This window comes from Barbus barbus (genome assembly GCF_936440315.1).
Source record: "Barbus barbus genome assembly, chromosome: 48".
Classification (NCBI taxonomy): Eukaryota; Metazoa; Chordata; class Actinopteri; order Cypriniformes; family Cyprinidae; genus Barbus; species Barbus barbus.
In genome coordinates, this window is record NC_136726.1 from 5585698 (window position 1) to 5605535 (window position 19838).

A 19838-nucleotide genomic window follows, 5' to 3' on the forward strand; every position below is an offset into this window, starting at 1 on the left:
CAGCAGCTGGAAAAGGAGTTTGAGGAGCTCCTCACATTTCTAATATATCATTAACAGCTTTTAAAGTTCAGGCTGTGTGATTTTCAGAGTTTACTTACATATCAATGGGCCATTAGGGGTTTGGGCTGTTAATTAGTTTAGCACCAATTGTGTGAATTGGAGACTGGATTAATGGGAGGGGAATAGTAATGAGGCTCACCTTTCTTTGCTCAGGGCCATCCTGGGCGGATCCAGGTTGGGGTTCTCCATGGACTCCATCTGAGGGCATCGCAGGAAGTAGTAGAGAGTGTGAAGGGCATCCGGAGACCAGGAGACGGGCTGCTGGCGGGCATGACGAGCAGGACTGAGCCCGTGACGGACAGAACTGAGGCGCTGCATATGGTGCATGGCCCGTGACACCAGGTCACCTGATGATGACAAACAATCAATCAATCAGAAACTTAAGATAAATGCATCAGATCAGGCTAACAGAGATTATTTAAATTTTTTAAAATGTACTTATTTCTTACAATATATTGAATGCACATTGCTTATGATTTAATTTGAATGTTTTTTAATGAGCATAAGTTCAAAAATGTCAGTGTGGGACAACTGTGCTGATATCATAATGTAAGGGGAAAAAAAGCAAAATAAATGAAATTATTGAACTTTTTGTTAAATCAATGACATTTTTAAATCATTATACCAACATTTGAAAAATCTATGTCATGTGGTGCAACCACCATACAAAAATAGTCATACATTTTTTTCTATCTTGAAATACATACATTTTTGTGAAAATAAGAATGAATGCGTACAATTTTTTTTAAATCATTCAATTTAAACTGAAAATGAAAAAGAAAAATATCTATAAAAAGGTTTTCAAAAGCATAAAACCAACATGAACACAAAATGTACACTAAATTTTTTTTTTTCCTTTTCTTCATATCTTGCCTTCATCTTTCTTATTTGTAATTGAACCAGATATAAAATTATCACCAGAACTCAGTCGGAAGCTTACAAGACCTTGGACGTTAACTGAAACCAAAAACCAGAAGTTGGCCTTCATAGCAAATGTGGAAAGCGAATGTGAGAGAGTCAGCACACGTGCCTCCTCTAAGCAACTTTGGGGATGCAACACCCACCTGCTGATGTCTTTCCCTCATGGATCTCACAGTTCCACAACATATTAGCATCCTTACGATTGTACCAACAAGGCATGCAATGAAAATTGGATTCTCAACACATAGCAGGAAACAGCCCAGGTACTACCTAAAGTACATATGGATACACTGATCAAGATTCAATGCATGTCTTGGTCTACGCTAACTTGAGAAGCAAAGCTATGGGTTGGCCACGCAATTTGTGGGAACATGTAGACTTCATTTGTGGTAATCACCCCTTGGGTTCATTTTAAAACCACAGAGTGGTTTGTGAGTAGGAAGAATCTCCTGTTATTATCTGAAAGATGCCAAACTTGCAGCAACAGGGGTCTTATTGTGTTCTGCCAGGCCCTAAAAAGGGTCTTAAGAGAATTGATGAAGCAATCAGGAAGTTTGAGGCTTTTTTCTACTAATGCTTGCCCTGCAGGCTGAGATCAGTGCGATTGGACTGGAGATATTAAATACAACATCCTCAAAGCTCATGGTAATACTTGTTGCAATTTAAAGGCTGATATACTTGAAGTTCTTTTTCGCTTAGTTTTATGTCAGTTTAATGTCTCCGGCACTGCCTATGCTATTAGGAGCGGCATTTAGAATTTGAACATGTAAATATGTGCTGTGTCCTTTCCTCTCGATAACAAAATAAACAACAAAAATGACAGGAGTGAGAAAGCAGCAGTTAAGAAACCATCACATAGTGATGTAGATATGTTTGCACCAGCTGTGCAATTCAGGTCTCCAGTCAAGTGAAGTCACATTTATTTTATACAATAGATAACTTTAAAACAAGCTTTACAGTTTTAAACATGGAAAACATGAAAGTTAGTGTCACGTATAACTTCGGTTTCTACTAGCTCTCCAGTGCATTCTCATTTTTACTAGATGGACTAAGCAGAAGAAATTAACCAGAGAAGAAATTTAACCATAATTTCTACCTCAAAAGAGCCCCAGAGCTACACCTACATATCATGTAACTGCTACAGACCAATGGTAGTTCAAAGGTGTTTAAATTAAACTCGTTAAACATTATTATTAAAATGTGTTAGTTAGACCAGTGTTAGTTCGGAAGGATTTACCAGCTGGAACGAAGTTTTCCATAGTTTGCTTTGATAAGCTGCTTCGAACTCCCACAATAAAGTTCATATGATGTTTTTTTGGCCTAATTTTGTTCAAAATCAGCTTCGATTTTGCTTTCCTATTAAGTAATCACTATAATCCAGTGATAGTTCAAAGGTGTTTACCAGCTCAAGCAAACTTTTTCATAAAGTTCAATTCCAAATTAACTTCATTTTGGCCTGATTTTGTTCGAAATTACATCACAGTTCAACTTGAATTCCACTTCAATTTTGCTTACCTATTATGTAATCGGCATAGACTAGTTTGATGGTATTTACCAGCTGGAATTAAGTTTTCCATAAAGTTTGCTTTGGGGCAAGCTGTTTTGAACTCCCACAAAAACTTTGTTTTGGCCTAATTTAGTTTGAAATGATGTCACAGTTAATAAGTTTGTTCTTCAATTTTGTTTGCCTATTACGTAATCATTATAGACCAGTGGTAGTCAAATGTGTTTACCAGCTTAAGCAAACTTTTCCATGATGTTTGCTTTCGCAAGTTGTTTCAAATTCCTGAAACGAGCTCCAAACAAGCTTCATTTTGGCCTGATATTGTTTAAAATGATGTCACATCAGTGCACTCTTGGATTTAGCTTTTTGCTTGAAGTATATCAGGCTTTTCTTTTTCAACCATTTATCTAAATTCAGACTGAAAGAGCTACCAACAGCAAACATGCCATTTTCACATGCCAAATCACACATTTTAGGCTGTGTAGATGCCCATTTGCATCTAGCGTTCCAGGGCAGTTGAGAACGTACAGATGCCCCTCTGTCCGTAGGTCTCCTGGGTACAGCTAGATCAAACCTACATTAGAGCTCACGGGGAGGAGCCAACATCACAGGCAGTACACAAAGACAGCTCTCATTGAATTTATTGAGTTTTATGTGTGATTGCTAATGTCCAGCTGAACGTTTGGCCCACATGAACGTGCCCTTGTGCTGTGGGAGACAAGCAGCAAAGTGTTCGGGTTTTGCAGTAGGAAATGTGTGCCTTCCATCGGTAAGCCGCCAACCATGCCACCGGTGGGCCTGTGGCATGGTGGGTAAACAAAGGTAAAACAGCTCAGAGAACGGCAACCCATGCCAACAAAGGAACTCCTTCACTGCAAGGGAAATATCCCATTTTCAAATGTAAACTCGTGTGAGGAGGGAACCAAAACACTATGAACAGACAGACTCTTGCTGAATAAGCCAGTGTAATCTTTGTTTTTACACTTTAAAGTTCAGCTAAATTGCATTTGTTCAGCTTTCCACTTGTATAAAATCCAGTCCAGACAGTAAATCCCAGACCAGATGTTGCTTTTATCAAGGGAACCGTGTTGAGACAGACATGCTTCATTTGAGTGCAGATGAGTCAGGCATCATGGAGGAGGAGACACTGGTACAGCGGTTCATCTTCCATCAATCCTGATAGCAGTGTGTCTAATAACACCATAACATCCTGCAGGAATTATCTAAAATAGCGGACACGAGGCACTTAAGGCACCAGAAGACTTTTAGTTGACTTCCACACTCGTTTTGTGTCACAAAACATTCTGTTTAGAAAGCAAACATGCCTCCTCTTTGGGAACGGCATAATGGTGTTTATTCAGAGCATAAAATAATAGGCTAATCAGTCCGGAAAGATAAACAGCATCCACATTATCTCCTTTTCCATGTTGTGTTTGCAGGGATAACAACAAGCAATTGTGTCTATGAAACTTGCTACAATCTTGACTCTGTTGAGTGTCAAGGCAAGCACTATAGTATAGTATAGGTAGTGACATACCTAAGATAGTAAACGTGTGTAATTTATAGTTTGGCATATGTACACGGTGTTGTATCAAAGTATGTAGAATAAAATGCTTCAGCAAGTCGTCTTCACCACATCTAGATGCCTAAATGAATTGAGTTGCTGCCATGTGATTGGCTGATTAGCAATTTGTGTTACCAAGCAATTGAACAGGTGTACCTAATAAAGTGTCCAGTGAGTGTATATATGAAATTTAACAATCAAATGTCATTATTTTATGTTGCTTATAATTTGAAACATATATATATATATATATATATATATATATATATATACATATATATATATATATATATATATATATATATATGTATGTATGTATGTATGTATGTATGTATGTATGTATATATGCAAAATAATATGCATAATAGTATATGAAATATGCTTAATACGCAAATTAAAATAAATACTTTTAGTTTGTATATATTTGCATTTTATCTTATTAGTTTATGTACTATTATTTTCACTATTAAAACTGAATCCAAAACTTAGCAATATAAAGTTTTAAACAAAATACAAAAAGCCAAAGTTACAAATATAAAAAGCAAATTAAAATTGCATTTAGATTCAGGATGTGACATTAGCAATACGCGTCATACTGAAAGATTCCAGCATGCCAACCTTCTCGTAAGTTGTACTGTAGCTTAATCGTTAACTTTCTGAGTTGTAAAAGATTCAGTATGTTTCATAATGGACAGGAGAGAGAAACAGATAAAACCAATAGTATCAGACATAACAGACAGACAGGAAGGAAGTCAGACACTCACTCAGTTCGGAGATGCTGCCCACACATGTAGCTAGTAAGGCCTGTTCGAGTGTTCGTAGCTCCAGTTCAGCGTACGCATCCTCTCTGCTCTCCAACCCAGTCTGACGTCCCTCCGTGTACGGACTGAAATGAGCCGGAAGTGACAGAACACCTAAAATATAAAGAAAGGAAACTAGTCAAGACAAAATGTAAAAATGGCACTTTTATCGTTGTGGTCACATTTACAATTGCATGGCGAAATTTTGGCTAAAAATGTATTACAAGTAACGCAAGTTACGTAATCAGATTACTTTTTTCAATTAGATGTTCGTGCAGAACCTCTTTCTTCAGTCTGAGGCTTATTAATTTGACTTTTTGGTATGAACGGGTTTCCAAAAATATAACTTTTGGGGTTTTTGTATATGTATATATATATATATATATATATATATATATATATATATATATATATATATATATATATATATATAAATATAAACAAGCAAATAAACAGAGATGTCTCAGAATTCATCAAAAATATCTTAATTTGTGCTCCAAAGATGAACGAAGGTCTTACAGGTTTGGAACGACATGAGGGTGAGTAATTAATGACAGAATTTTCATTTTTGGGTGAACTATCCCTTTAAGGAGCAATGCAGTATTGACACTGATGCTTGCGTACAGAACTACCACAGGCTCAGCACCCTCCTACTTCCACTCACTATTACGAACCTACATCCCCTCCAGAAGTTTGAGATCTGCTAGTGAGCGACGCCTTGTGGTACCATCACAGAGAGGCTCAAAATCACTCTCCAGAACATTCTCGTTCACCATTCCTGGCTGGTGGAATAATCTTCCCACCCCTATCCGGAATACTGGATCCCTGTCAATCTTCAACTCATCTCTTTTGGCAGTACTTGACTTCATCCTAAACTCAAAAAAAAAAAAAACCTTTCCCTCTATCTTTCTCTCCGCTTACTAGCTTGTACTTATTTGAACAATGACTGAGACTTGGTGTTACGAGCACTTCCTCTGTCTGATTGCCTCTTCAAGATTAATCGCTTTTTGTATTCCCCAATTGTAAGTCGCTTTGGATAAAAGCGTCTGCCAAATGACTAAATGTAAATGTAAATGCATTACTTTTAAAAGTAGCTTTCCCCAACGCTAATTTCAATCACGTATTTCATAAATCCTTTTTGATAATCTTTGTGAAATTTCGCAATGTGGCTGCACCTTTACTCCAAAACAAGTCTAAATCTTTGACAATCAATGCAAGAAATGGTCTTTTGTGGACATGTAATTAAACCAAATTTAAATTTAAACATGGATGTTGTTCATGCTGTGACATCTTGCCATTTTGTCCAGGTTCAGATGAAAAAGGAACTTTATAAAGACTTTTTGTTCTACACAAAAACAGTTGTTCATTTGCCATATTTACCACTTTCATAACTGCAGTAATCAATGGCACCATAATGATCCATAACCCCAACGTAACCTTTAAAACAATCCCAAACAAACGTATTCTAAAGTTGATGTGCTTCAGGGAGGAACACACAAACACATGTGAGAATTAGCATGAGATTCTATTGTGCCATTGTGAAACACTTTATGACTAAATCCAAACAACATTACTTACAAACGTCACTTTCCACTGAATTACATTTGAACAGAAATCACGAGAACGACAATGACTGGTGACTAGAACTGTGTCTTTTTGTCTCCAAGGTGTTGTCTTTTGATAACAGAGATTGCACAAGTTTAGGACAGTCACTTCCTCTGTAAACATCTCCTCTCACATTCACAATGCCGATTTCTAGAACAATCTGGTGGTTTGGTGTCGAGTTCACAGGCCTTTCCCTGTATAATCTGACTGGAATGAGTCAGTTCTAAAACCGCTGCAGTGTGGTCTACACATTAATCTGACCGTCTGCCTAATTAAACGATTGCGTAAGACCAGGATGGCTTTATTAAAGCTATGATTTATGGCAGATAAAAAATGAAATTATTTGCTCTGTTCCTTTAGCGCTTCATATTTCCAGTCTTGTTGAGATGTTTTGGACTTTGGAGTTTTGTTTATGAGAGGGTCATGGCTTCATCTACTGTTTTCTTCTCTAAATTAGTTTTTTTGCTGAGTCATCATTGGTTGATTTAGTTGAGTTGTCTCCAGTAGTGACTTCCTGTCCATATGGAAGGATCAGGAAAAACAGAGTGATCAAGGAAGGGGAAACTTGTGCAGTGAAGTTTCTCGCTGGTTCTTTGTAGTCCTGGACAAAGCTTTGCTTTGGCCTTCAGGGGTGAGTGTCCTGCCAAGGAAAAGGAAACAAGCAAGAAACCCTACCAGAGAAGCAAAAACAAAGCAATATTGTTAGTCCTGTTTCTGATTTATGGAAGGATCTTCATAGGAAAGACGGATCCCTATCCCGTCTGTGAACTTTAAAGGAATGTTCAGGTTTAGAACAAGTTAAACTTAATTGTTAGGATTTGTGGCTACACACAAAAAATTTAATTTCCACCTGTCTCTCCTTTCCCTAAAAAAATGTTATAGTAAGAATGTTACAACGGAAGTGAATGGGGCCAATTCCTAATCATTAAAACTTGCTGCATCCAAATCGCACACTACTACTTGGTACTACATTTGATGAAGAACTTACATCACAACCGCTAAAAAAGTAGGTTCTATATGATATGTGTAGCAATAAATTCTAAAAATGTGCAAAAAAAACTTTTTAATAAGACATGCTAATAAACTACGATGGAAATTGAATAAATTCCTCCATGTGCATTGCCTCAACAGATCATGTGATTGGACGACTGAACCCCGATCTTATCGCACACCATCTAAAATGCTATTTTATGTTATATTATTTTGAAATGCCAGAGCCAAAGTCCATCATCATGATTTGGTATAATCCCCTGCCATAATTGTCTCTCACAATGAGGCATCCGAATGCAAGATAACATGATAGCGTTTGTTAATACGTTTCGTCTGTGTGCTCTGTGCATTCATTATGTACAAAAAAACCCCAAAAGATTTTGATACTGTGCACCAGTTTCGCAGGAAGTGACGATTTATTCTCTTGAACACATAGGATGAAACCAGTGCTTTATTTGCAAATGTTATTTAAATTTTTTGCACAAAAGTAAAATTTGCAACTTTGGATGGAATCATAGCTAGTTTCAATACCATAGCCACAAGATTTAAAGAATATGAAAATTCAGGTTTCTATGTAAAGTTATATCCAATTGTAACGTTTTGTTTCCTCGTTGTTTCCCTTAAACAACTGTAAAAATTATTTAAACAAGACAATAAACAATAAATAATACACAAGTTTTAATAGACAAATAAAATCTGTGCTTTGATAAAATTATAAGTTTCGCATTGTTGCAAAAATTGGCCCCATTTAGGTCTACTGCAAGTGCCTCATCATATTTTTGAGTTTTTTTGGTAATCAATAAACCACAAATGCAGTCGATGGAGTTTAACTTGCACTAAACGCAGACTATTCCTTTAAGTGACTAAAAGTCTACATCCAGAATGTTTAGAAAAAGCTTTTCTGCCCACAGGTCCAGTTTCTAGATAAGTCCATGCCTTCTGCATCTATCGTGTACAGGGCGAAGATTCGAGATATTTACAGATGAGGGTGGCTCCAGTCAGTGTTCATGAATACAGTCTGTTTTTAAAACCACAGTGTGGTAAGAGTAAAGCACTATGGGAATGACTCCTCAGACACTCACGAACACTGGCATCATAAATTCCAGTAGACAAAGCTACACGTTTGTTTACAGTAAACACCCTCTTAATGGTGTCTGTGATTTACGTTTATTACGGCACATTTACAGCTTCAGGGTGGCTGACTACCAACAAGGTGACACAATATCAAATACACATAGAATAAAGTCACTCTTTGTTCATACATGAGATCCTATATGAACAGTGATATTTGCTGCAGCAAGCACCACTTAATACAGCTGACAGGAAGCAGAGGTTTCAATAGGGCCTGATTTCCTCTCCTGGGGTTCATGACTGTAAATATGAAACATATGGCTAGGTATAAAAATATACTGCTTGGTTAGTTCTCCGTGATTGTCCAATTAAGTGCAGGATGGATGTGCCATTTCAATATTGTTCTATAATTCGAATTTCTTCATGCTGTTTGTTACATTATGGATCAGATAGCGTGCATAATATGACTCTGCACTAATTCAGATGAGCTGCAAACAAATTTGTCCACAAACACACACACAAACCCAAGATGTGGCTGGATGCAGCACAAGAAACCGCCGTTTATGAGAGGCTTTCGGCTCCATCAAATGAGATTCTAAACCCCTGCATGAAAATCCAACCCACAACAAATTTGTCCAGCTGCAGCGGGGACGAAAAGCGTCTCTGTGAGTCTGCTTCTCTGTATATAGGGCAGGACAAAGTATTTGCTAAAGCTGGCCGTTCCATACAATAGAATCGGCTTTACAATGAGTATGCATGCAACTGCACTCAACACACTTTCAGCACTGCAGTCCGGTTACTGGTCAGTCCCAAGGGTCATCAAGGGTGTTATTTGACAAGCCTGTGAAGTTAAGTTTCATCAGAAGGTGCAGGTGTCCAATTAGACAGGCACACATGAATACTATGAAAACCATTTAAAATAGTCGACAGAGTGAAGTTTGAAACAGTTTGAATTAGTTTAAATTTTTAACTTTAGAATAGTGAGTTTTTTCCAGAAAGGTAAAATCTAACATAGTAGCTCAATCTACTATGTTAATGCAGTATGAAGACATTTTTAATATTTTTCACAGGTGTTTTACCGATAATTTGAATTATGTATTGCAAAGTGTTGTTGAAAAGGGTTACAAAGAAATGTCTTTTTGTTGTTGTTTTTCTGTTATAGTGCAATTGAAAGTTGTGTTTGAAATATCAGTTTTGTGCATTATCAATAGTGCATTATTGTTTCTGAAATGTAAATGTATTATAAATATTACATTTGAAATTTTAGAGCAGTGAATTACATAATATTTAAACATTTCAATTTTAGAACAGGGAATTTCTATATAATAATGTTTATGAAATAGTTACATTTTTATTTTTACAATAGTGAATTATTGTTTCTGAAATATTATACATTTTAATTTTAGAATAACATCTGTTTATGGTGCAGTATCAATCAAATGAAGTTTACAGAATATTATGATCAAATCTTAGGTTATACACTTTATTTTGATAGTACACTTTAGACATGCTACTAACTATAAGTAGCTTTGTAACTACATGTCAACTACGTCAACTAATTCTCATTAATTTGCAACTAAATGTCCACTAACTCTCAGATTAGACTGTTAGGGTAGGTTTAGGTTTGGTAGAATAAGTTGACATATACTTGCAAAGTTTCTGATAGTCAGTATGTTGTGGACCCATCAAAATAAAGGGTTAGAAGATATTAAGCAGACAGTCACTAATAATACTCTAATGACTGCTAGTTGACATATAGTTGCAAAGTTACTTACTGTTAGTAGAATGTCTAAAGTGGACTATTGAAATAAAGTGTTACCAAATCTTAAACTAATTAAGATTATAAATTGACTTTATTACTCTAGCTCAATATAACCTACTGTTTCTTTCTTTTTGGAAAGGAAACCAATGTGCCATGAATGAAATCAGATAAACCATAAAACATTCATTCTGTGTTGCCAACAAACTCTGTGGAGCCATTCTTGTATGTGAGAGTTCTCCAAATTTAGCTTAAAATAACTAATCGCACCGTACAGCTCGGGTGTGACACTAATGTTTATTCAGTATTTCATGCTATGAATGACTGACATTAGGTAAGCATCCAATCGACTCTGTTTCCGACTATTCTTAGGACTTCACACATAATTTTCGCTCTTGCACCATGAAAGCACGGCTAGTCGAGCTTCTGTAAGTTTAGAAACTGGCAGTACAAGTGAGAAATCTCCCATGAGTCCACGCCCCATCTGAACACCCGCCTGCCTTTCCCACAGCCCATCCCGACACACTCACACATAAAGAATCGCCTCTCCTCGTTCACCTCAGATCATCACTTCAGGGAGAAAAGTGTGACCAGATAGGGAAAGAAAGGAAAGAAGATGCTATTTCAGTAGAACTGAGGTGAAAATTTCAATTTCAGAGTTTTCTCACTGCAGGAGCTATACCTAACAGGCTTTAAAAGACCAACGGATGGGTTTTTATTTGAGAGTATTTATAACGACAGTCTTTTTCTTGAAGAAGCCCATTCCACTCTCTCAGTAATAGCAGCGGTGTCCGTATAGACTGCATTCCTGATGGATAATTGGTCTGGAAATAAAGATGTGTTTGGTCTAGCACGAGTCAGTTGTTCCTGTGTGTGTATCCGAGTTTGTTAAATGCCGAGGTCTCTCTCCTCTCCTCATTCTCTGATGTCTAAGTGGCCTTTCACATTCAACAGAGGCCACCTGCTTCAAAAACAGGCTCTTCATTCATTTGGGCCTTGGTCAGCACTTTAGTCATTTCCTGCTGACAAAAAAAAAACGGCTTTGAGATGATGATCATTCAAGATCAAAACGCTATAAATGTAGCAAATACATCCAACCAGTTTCTGCTGCCCACACCTACAGGAACAATGGAATTTCCAGAAGTCCAGATGTCGACTGTAACTTTTGGCACATGGCTAATGTTAACCGCACCTAAAACAGCTGTTTAGGAGGTCAGGGGTCTTTAATTTAATTATTAATGGTATTAACATGTTAACCTGACCTGAGATCTGTCACTAACAGTAGCTGACAGATAAGCTAATGATGAAGATGGTAGTAAAGCTGACATAATTTAATAAATATGCAGTAAATATCACCTTCTACCATTATTAGGCTACAACTTATTCAAACAAGTACAATACTAAATACTAAATTGTACTTATTATTTAAAAAAAAAACGTAATATATTCAAATGTATACCTAGCTAACAGGGAATATTTTTAATAGAATTTATAAAAATGTTAGGAAAAAAAACATTCTTAGGCTACGTTTAGACTAGTGTGTCTTCGTTAACGTTTACGCCTGTCGTTTACACTACGCCGGCATTTTCGACCTTCGAAAACGGAGACTTTCGAAAATGCTGCAGACCTCGTTTTAGTTTGAAAACTCTGGGGCTGGATTTCAGTGTAAATGGACCAAAATGAATGGTTATGTGACATGCGTTTTCGGTTGTGTAGTATGGACGGAGATCGCGTCTGAAACGCAGCGAAAACGCCAGTGTAGACGAGGATCGTTTTCATTTGAAAATGCACTAGTGTAAACAGGGCCTTAAAGTAACGTTTATAGAAAGTTCTTATTTTAATATTTGATGTATATTCTCATAACAACCTTACTTGTTCTTGAATGATACAAGGAACATTTTTGTAACCTTTAAATAAAGGTAAAAATACTAAATACTAAATGTTAGTAAAATTTCAAGCAAAATACAATGACACTATATAAGTGATTTAAAATTTAGACGAAAGAAAACAATGTTGATTTACATGGAGGCAATGCTATGTTTGACGATTTGTTTGCGCTAATTCAAAACTTTAATGTGACCTTATATCGGTAGTACCAGAAAATGTGAACAGACACTAGCTAATTGCTAACACATACAGAAACTAGATAACAAAACAACCTTGTAAATTTTACTATAGTGTATATAACAATTACAATAAAATACATCGAAATTATTATACAAAATGCAATGTTGGTATCTAATGTTTGATTCTATGCTAATAATGCAAACAAAAAAGTAAGCATGTTGACAAATATGGATGTTTGACAATATTTAAAGTTTAAAGACTAGTTATAATTAGTGAGAGCTTTGAGGGTGGTCAGCTATGGAGGTCATTTATACATAGGGTAAAAATAACAGCATTTGTCATGTCAGGCTGAGTCTTATCTGCATTTTGGCGTTCTGGTTTGTATCATTAGAGTCTGGATCGGCAGGCACTGATCACTTCACACATGCTTGCCAGGCTAATTAATCACAGTGAGGAAGACTGACTGCCTTGAATCCCATCACACCTCAGGAGAGCTTTTAAACACGTTTGGATCAGCAGCTGTGTGACATGTTTTGCAACTGACCCAGTAAGTCAAGAATATACAGGTACATCTCAAAAAATTAGAATATCGTGAAAAAGGTCAATCTTTTTTGTCACTCGTTTCAGAAAGTGAAACCCATATGTTATATAGATTCATTACACAGAGTGAAATATTTCAAGCCTTTATTTCTGGAAATGTTGATGAATATGGCTTACAGATAATGAAAACCCAAAATTCAGTGTCTCAGAAAATTAGAATATTACATAAGATCAATAAAAAAAGGATATTTTAAAAAGAAATGTCAGGCTTCTGAAAAGTATGTTCATTTCTATGCACTCAATACTTGGTTAGGCCTCCTTTTGCATGAATTACTGCATCAATTCGGCGTGGCATGGAGGCAATCAGCCTGTGGCACTGCTCAGGTGTAATGGAAGCCCAGGTTGCTTTGATAGCGGCCTTCAGGTCATCTGTATTGTTGGGTCTGGTGTCTCTCAGATTCTCTATGGGGTTCAGGTCAGGCGAGTTTGCTGGCCAATCAAGCACAGTAACACCATGGTCATTGAACCAGCTTTTGGTACCTTTGGCAGAGTGGGCAGCTGCTGCTGGAAAATGAAATCAGCATCTCCATAAAGCTTGCCAGCAGAAGGAAGTATGAAGTGGCCTAAAATTTCCTGGTAGATGGCTGCATTGACTGTGGACTTCAGAAAACACAGTGGACCAACACCAGCAGATGACATGGCAGCCCAAATCATCACTGACTGTGGAAATTTCACACTGGACTTCAAGCAACATGGATTCTGTGCCTCTCCACTCTTCCTCCAGACTCTGGGACCTTGATTTCCAAATGAAATGCAAAATTTACTTTCATCTGAAAAGAGGACTTTGGACCACTGAGCAACAGTCCAATTCCTTTTCTCCACAGCCCAGGTAAGATGCTTCTGACGTTGTCTCTGGTTCAGAAGTGGCTTGGTAGACTCCAGCTTCAGTCCACTCCTTGTGAAGCTCTCACAAGTGTTTGAATCAGCTTTGCTTGACAGTATTCTCAAGCGTGCAGTCATCCCTGTTGCTTGTGCACCTTTTCCTACCCAAATTCTTCCTTCCAGTCAACTTTGCATTTAATATGCTTTGATACAGCACTCTGTGAACAGCCACTCCTTTCAGTAATGACCCTCTGTGACTTACCCTCTTTGTGGAGGGCGTCAATGTTCGTCTTCTGGATCATTGCCAAGTCAGCAGTCTTCTCCATTATTGTGGTTTCAAAGAACAAGAGATACACAGAATTTATACTGTAGGGATGATCATTAATTGAAACTCAAATGTAAATATTCTACTATTTTAAGACTTTCACGAGCTGTAAGCTCTAATCATTCAAATTAAAACAAAAAAACTTTTGAAATGTTTTACTTTACATTATCTAAAATATATGAAAGTTTCACTTTTTGAAATGCTACAAGAAACTTTTTCACGATATTCATTTTTTTTTTTAAATGTACCTGTATGTTTCTCTAAATAAATAATAATAATAAAAAACCTAAGAGAAAAAATGCTACATGGATATCCCAGCAGTAGTTCCCAGGAGGCTTTGTGTCTTTGTTGAGACTAGGGAATCTGAGTTCATGATCCTCTGACTTTACTTGGAAAGGTCTTGCGTCATAAGCAGAACAAATATTAAAATTTATTACGACATGGCTTCATTCCTCATGTAGATCTTGCTTTATGAATTCAAGCCAACTGTGGAGCCAGTGGTTTCTTTTCATGTTTGCAAGAAATTACCGCAAATTACTTCATTGCTCTCATGTTACAGGTAATAGATTGTATTCCACATCTTAGAGGAATCCATGTTTTATATATTTTCTGGATAAAATGAGTAGTGCTTGTCTGTGAAAAACATTCAGAAACAGGGCGTTGTTATTTGACTGCTAATGCCCTCAAGTTTCTATGATATTCTGGTCTCTAGATACAACTTCAATCTTATCCAAGGTTTAATTTTAAGGATCAATGGTTTGTTCAAACCACTAAATAAGAGCAATAGTAACAGTGACGCTTGCCGCAGATGTAAAGCAGCATTTGCTGTAGTCGCCTCTGGAACAAATTCCCTATTAAGAGAGACCCAACACAATCGTCCTGCTGTTCAGCTTCTGAGCGATGGAGCAAAGGCAAATCTGATGGACTTGGAACTTCAGCATAGATGAATGGAAATCTAGCACAGTGTTAAATGTTGATTTTATTTTCCCCTCTCTGCCTCTCGCTTACTCACTCTATATGTCTTCCTTCAGATGTCAGGTCTCAAGGCCTACCACTTCATTAAACAAGAACATCTATGAATAACACACAAGCTGGTCAATGAGACGACTGTTTCAGTATATGGAGCCCTTTAGTGTCATTTATGAAATATGGAGTACTGTTTATTTTAAGTTTGAATAATGTTTAAACTACAGGTAATTGAAAGTCTGTTTTGTTTGTTTAGCATGGCAGATGAACTCAAAGGTCATGCTTTGACTAAGGCATTATAAAAAAAAAAAAAAAAATGAAAATCTAGGTATCATTCTGTGTTTTGTATTTAAAAATCATGCAGTTTCAAAAGCCAGTGGGCTGCAATAAGGATTCTGACAAAATCCCCTTTAACAATGACAGACCTATTCCTAAGATCTTAAACATTGCAATATAAATTACTAGTAGTACTTAGACAAAACATCACAGACCGATCTTGTAATGATCGTCCACCGTTTTATAGTGGAAACCTGGTTCATATCGGGAAAAGTCCCAAACCTCACTTTCCTGGCATTAAGTCAGTGATATTCAGACCAGTTACACTGTTTAATATACTGCCTGTAATTACAAAAGTTACATTCACCCCAGTTTGAGCTCCACATCGCTTTAAGCTTATTGCATTTCCAGTAAAAGTAGTCGAAAACTTTATTTTATAATTAATGATCATTAATTGGATCTCTCAAGAGAAAAGTAATATATCTGCTCATAAAAGGGGGTTTCCATTAAAAAAGTCAAACCCCCCCAGAATCCCTCACACCCATGACAGGAAGGTGTATCTTGATCCTCCAGGCCTGAGGGGACAGAAACTCACAGATGTGAAAAATCATCACAACACCCTAAGCCTCTGACCTCTGACCTTCACACCTAAATGAGTCAAACATTCTATCTTACTCCAGTGCAGCCATCAGCACGAAAAGCATCCCCCGATGCTTGCAGGGAAACAAAGCTTCTTTGTGGCAGTCCACCCAAACACGTCATTCATAAAGATATCATTGTTTCAACTCAAACACGCACATAGCAGAAACTTTGTTTCAGAAGGTTTGCTATTTCAACCTGTAAATTCAGTCCTAATATGTCTTAAATTTACTTCATTGCTCTGAGCAACTGTAAGTCATGTCTGCAGCACCTTTATTTATACAATACTGCAATGTCATGCAAACATTAATTTAAAATTGACATGTTGCATATCATTAAAAATTTCAAACAGTTGACTGCATTAAAGAGAATTGTATTATGAAACAACAGCTGCTAAACCTGCGTTCCTTGTTTATAGACAAGCTGACATGCTGACGCCATACTTGATCACTATCAATATCATTATCAATATCAATATCAATATCAATTCCTCACTGCTGACTTGAAGCTATCGAGAATTGAAATGTGGTTCCATGAGCTTAACAGAAACCTGGCAAAGAGCTGAGACTCCCAACTTTGCGGTTGTACTGCATGGACATAAATTTGTGTGAGCAGACGCTTTGAGAAAGAATGACGAAAAATAGGGAGTGGACCTGCTACAGAGGCAATGGTGTGGTTTGCGAATTCACCACAAATCATTCAAACACACTCATTGCCATATCTGGGGTTTTAAACTTTCACCCTTCCCCGCCCTCACAACTTTCTTTTAGTTTGTGGCTTGCACATCCGGAGAAAGCAAGACTCTGACCAGTTGTATACCAAAGTCAAAAGTTATAAAACTTTGGACAGACTGGACCACAACTTGGCAGATTATCCAAACATACAAACCAGTCATCCGGTGTCTGCCTGCAACCATGTGAACTGTGAGAAAGTGGACGGGGTGGACTCTTGGGTTGCCTTGAAGGAGACACATTGGGACATGTTGAGTCAGTCATGTGGTGGGGACTTTGAGGGACTCAATAACTATGTTTTCTCAAGAAGAAGCCATGGATCACAAAGAACCAGAAGGACCTTCTAAACAGGAAGACGACTTGATAGAGGAAGCAACTGAAGCAAGTCCAAGCAGGATCTGGAGAGAAAGTGCAACTAACAAACATGGAGAGCAATTTCAAAAGAACAATATGAATTAAGTGGAAAGATCACAGATCTTGACAGATTTGACAGATCACAAACTGGCTGGTAACCTGGTGCAGAAGAATCTGGACAGGGCTCATGAGATCAGTCTGTTCTTCAACAGATCTGACTTTCAATCACTGGCTCAACCCTACCCCCATCTCTGTTTCCTAGGGGATTTCTGCTCCCTCATTTACCATCCCCCTTCCTCCACATTTCTTGATCTCCCTGTGAGCCCCCATCGGCCACTCTCCCAAACTTCCACCCACCCCAATCCACATCTCCAACTTGGAAGTAAGCTCAAGGTGGTGCAAGTGGACACCAGCAAAATCTCCAGAAGCATCTAAACACATTAATCAAAAGAGCCATCCTCAATGACAAGAAAGTCTCTACTAACTTCAGCTGCTAGTTTAAGACTTCCCTATAGGGGCTCTGCTTTGGTCTAGGAACTAGCCAGCATGGTGGTTCCTAGAGAACCAGTTTCCCCCTCTGCGCGTTTTCTTGGTTGCATTTGCACCAACAGCAGGAACTCTGAAGCGGCCGACTACGACGTCTTTATTCGACGCATTTACAAATGTCAACAACCGGTGAATGGAGGATGCCGTGATCAGAGCTTTGTTGTGTGTCATGGGGTTTGTGATAACGGTGATGGAATATAAATACACAATGTATGTGATTGAGCATGAAAATCTGACTAAATTTCCTAAGAAAACTTAGTGTTACTTTTCAGCGAGGCTGAGAAAAGAACACAAGGCTGAAGACAATAGGTAAACAAATGCCATTTTTGCAGTTTTCCATGTTCGTGGAGTAAATATTCGTACATGGCTTTTTAAAAACGCCAGGGACCCGGTGTTTCGTATGCGTTTGGTAGTTCCGATATAACTGTTTTAGACCCTACTCTGAAGTAAGAGTTAATTTTGTTCCCCCAAACGGAGTTCCTAGAACTAAATACATTCCTAGTTCTTGCGGTGCAAACACGCCAAAAAGCAGATACTTCTATCAATATAGAAGGTTGGCCTTTTGTCTTAAACATTGTTCAGGTGCCATACTGATCATGCCTGGTTTGAGGAGAGCATGCTGCTTTTGCCTAACTTGCACAGGACAGGAAATGCAAACATATCATGCTTAAATGTCTGTCAGACTTCTCTTGGATACACCTGTTTCAGAATTCCACAGCCCTGCCATCTTGTGGACCCAACTGCCATCACTACAGGTGCCTCTTGGAGTGACTTTTATTGTGACATGCCAACTATTCTCGTCATTCCTGACCATCACAAACAAACATGCTAGGATAAACACAGATGTGCTCATTCAAAACCACCGTGTGACCAAATATGTTCTGGTCTCAGGGGAACCTGCACTGCTTTTCTGGCTGATTAGCTGGGGGAGAAAGACTGAAAACTTGTGGACTGACATGAAGTAATTATAAATTGAGATTCTTTATTTAAAGTAGATTGTTTATTTATTAATCAACTTTCCAATGCAGCCAAGTATCTTAAAATCACAAATCGGAAATGAGAAGAACTGAAGGTCTTGTTAGAGGTCACCAATGTTTATTGGCTTAAGACTACTTCCTAAATCTTGCAGTAATTCAAAGAGAATTGATTCAATTTAGCATTCAAACTAAGGCTACTTCAAGTTGCTCAGAGCTAAAAAGCTGTGGCCCAGAGGCCTTTGGGACCACCCACAAAAACCCCATTCAGGCACATAAGCCAGATGGAAAAAGCAAAAAAAAAAAAAAAACATTTGGGGAAGACCGCTCCTTCTAAATCCTACCCATCTGCCTTTGCCACAAAATACTCAAAATTAGGCCTTGAGGCAAGACATACTCGCAAAATCATGTTTGTTTCCTACAGACGTTCAGAACATAGAAGGTTATGTTATAGGCGGTTCCTGACTTGCACAGGGTAAAGAAAAGGTCAAACCATTTTGTTGTACATTTTTCTAGTCTAAGACCTGCTATTATGGCTTAATAGTGTCTGATGGATTAGTACAGTATTAAACAAACTCAGAGTCTTTCCAGTGATATAACACACCCATTTGCATAAAAAACAAAAACAAATGTGAGGTTAGCTACATTTAACATCATATAGTGGTTAAGTGGGCTGAGTGGGTTTAGTTACCTAGGTTTAGAGGGTTGCTATTGCTTTACCACACAATTCATTGCCTACTCAAACTACCCAAACATATCAGCCTGTTATACAAGCCACCTAAATAACACTAAAATAGGACTGGAGGGTTAGCATCCATCTTTTAGTACCACCTCTAGCGTCTGTGCAAACAACTAGCTCCAAATTTGTCTTAATTTCCCCCCTCCCTTTAGGCCTGACAATGTGCTAATAGCCTAGCCAACCCAGATGCCCTCTGCTATTACTTCTAAGCTGTTTTGCTTAAATAAACAGCAGACATATGCATGGGATGAAAAGCTGAGCTTTAGGTTGACTGCGTGCTAAACGGTAGCGGTGTCTCATGGGACAGCCTGCTTTGTTTCTTGCCATGTGTGCTAGTTGGTCGACTGCTTTCTTTGACACTGTAATTATCAGTCTGCTCTGGCGTGTTCTAATAGCAGGATGCTGTAGAATTGGGGGATGGTACAAATGCTGAAAGCTAATCTTAGACTTAAGTAACATTTCAGATAAATGTTGTAGCTTGTAAGTTGATGCACTCTCAGATTAAAATGTGCAATGGTACAACAA

General features: G+C 37.8%; 1 protein-coding gene across 2 annotated transcripts in view; it reads right to left on the bottom strand.

The window, feature by feature from the left end:
- Nucleotides 1–19838, bottom strand: part of LOC306866896 (ankyrin repeat and BTB/POZ domain-containing protein 2-like) — a 51889-nt gene that overhangs the window by 19528 nt on the left and 12523 nt on the right. For both annotated transcript variants that reach the window (XM_079412321.1, XM_079412320.1), the window contains 2 exons: nucleotides 4814–4963; nucleotides 200–407 (listed from right to left, as the gene is read on the bottom strand). In XM_079412321.1, coding sequence (XP_079268447.1) covers nucleotides 200–407; nucleotides 4814–4963 — 358 coding nt within the window. The remainder of the gene's footprint in view (nucleotides 1–199; nucleotides 408–4813; nucleotides 4964–19838) is intronic.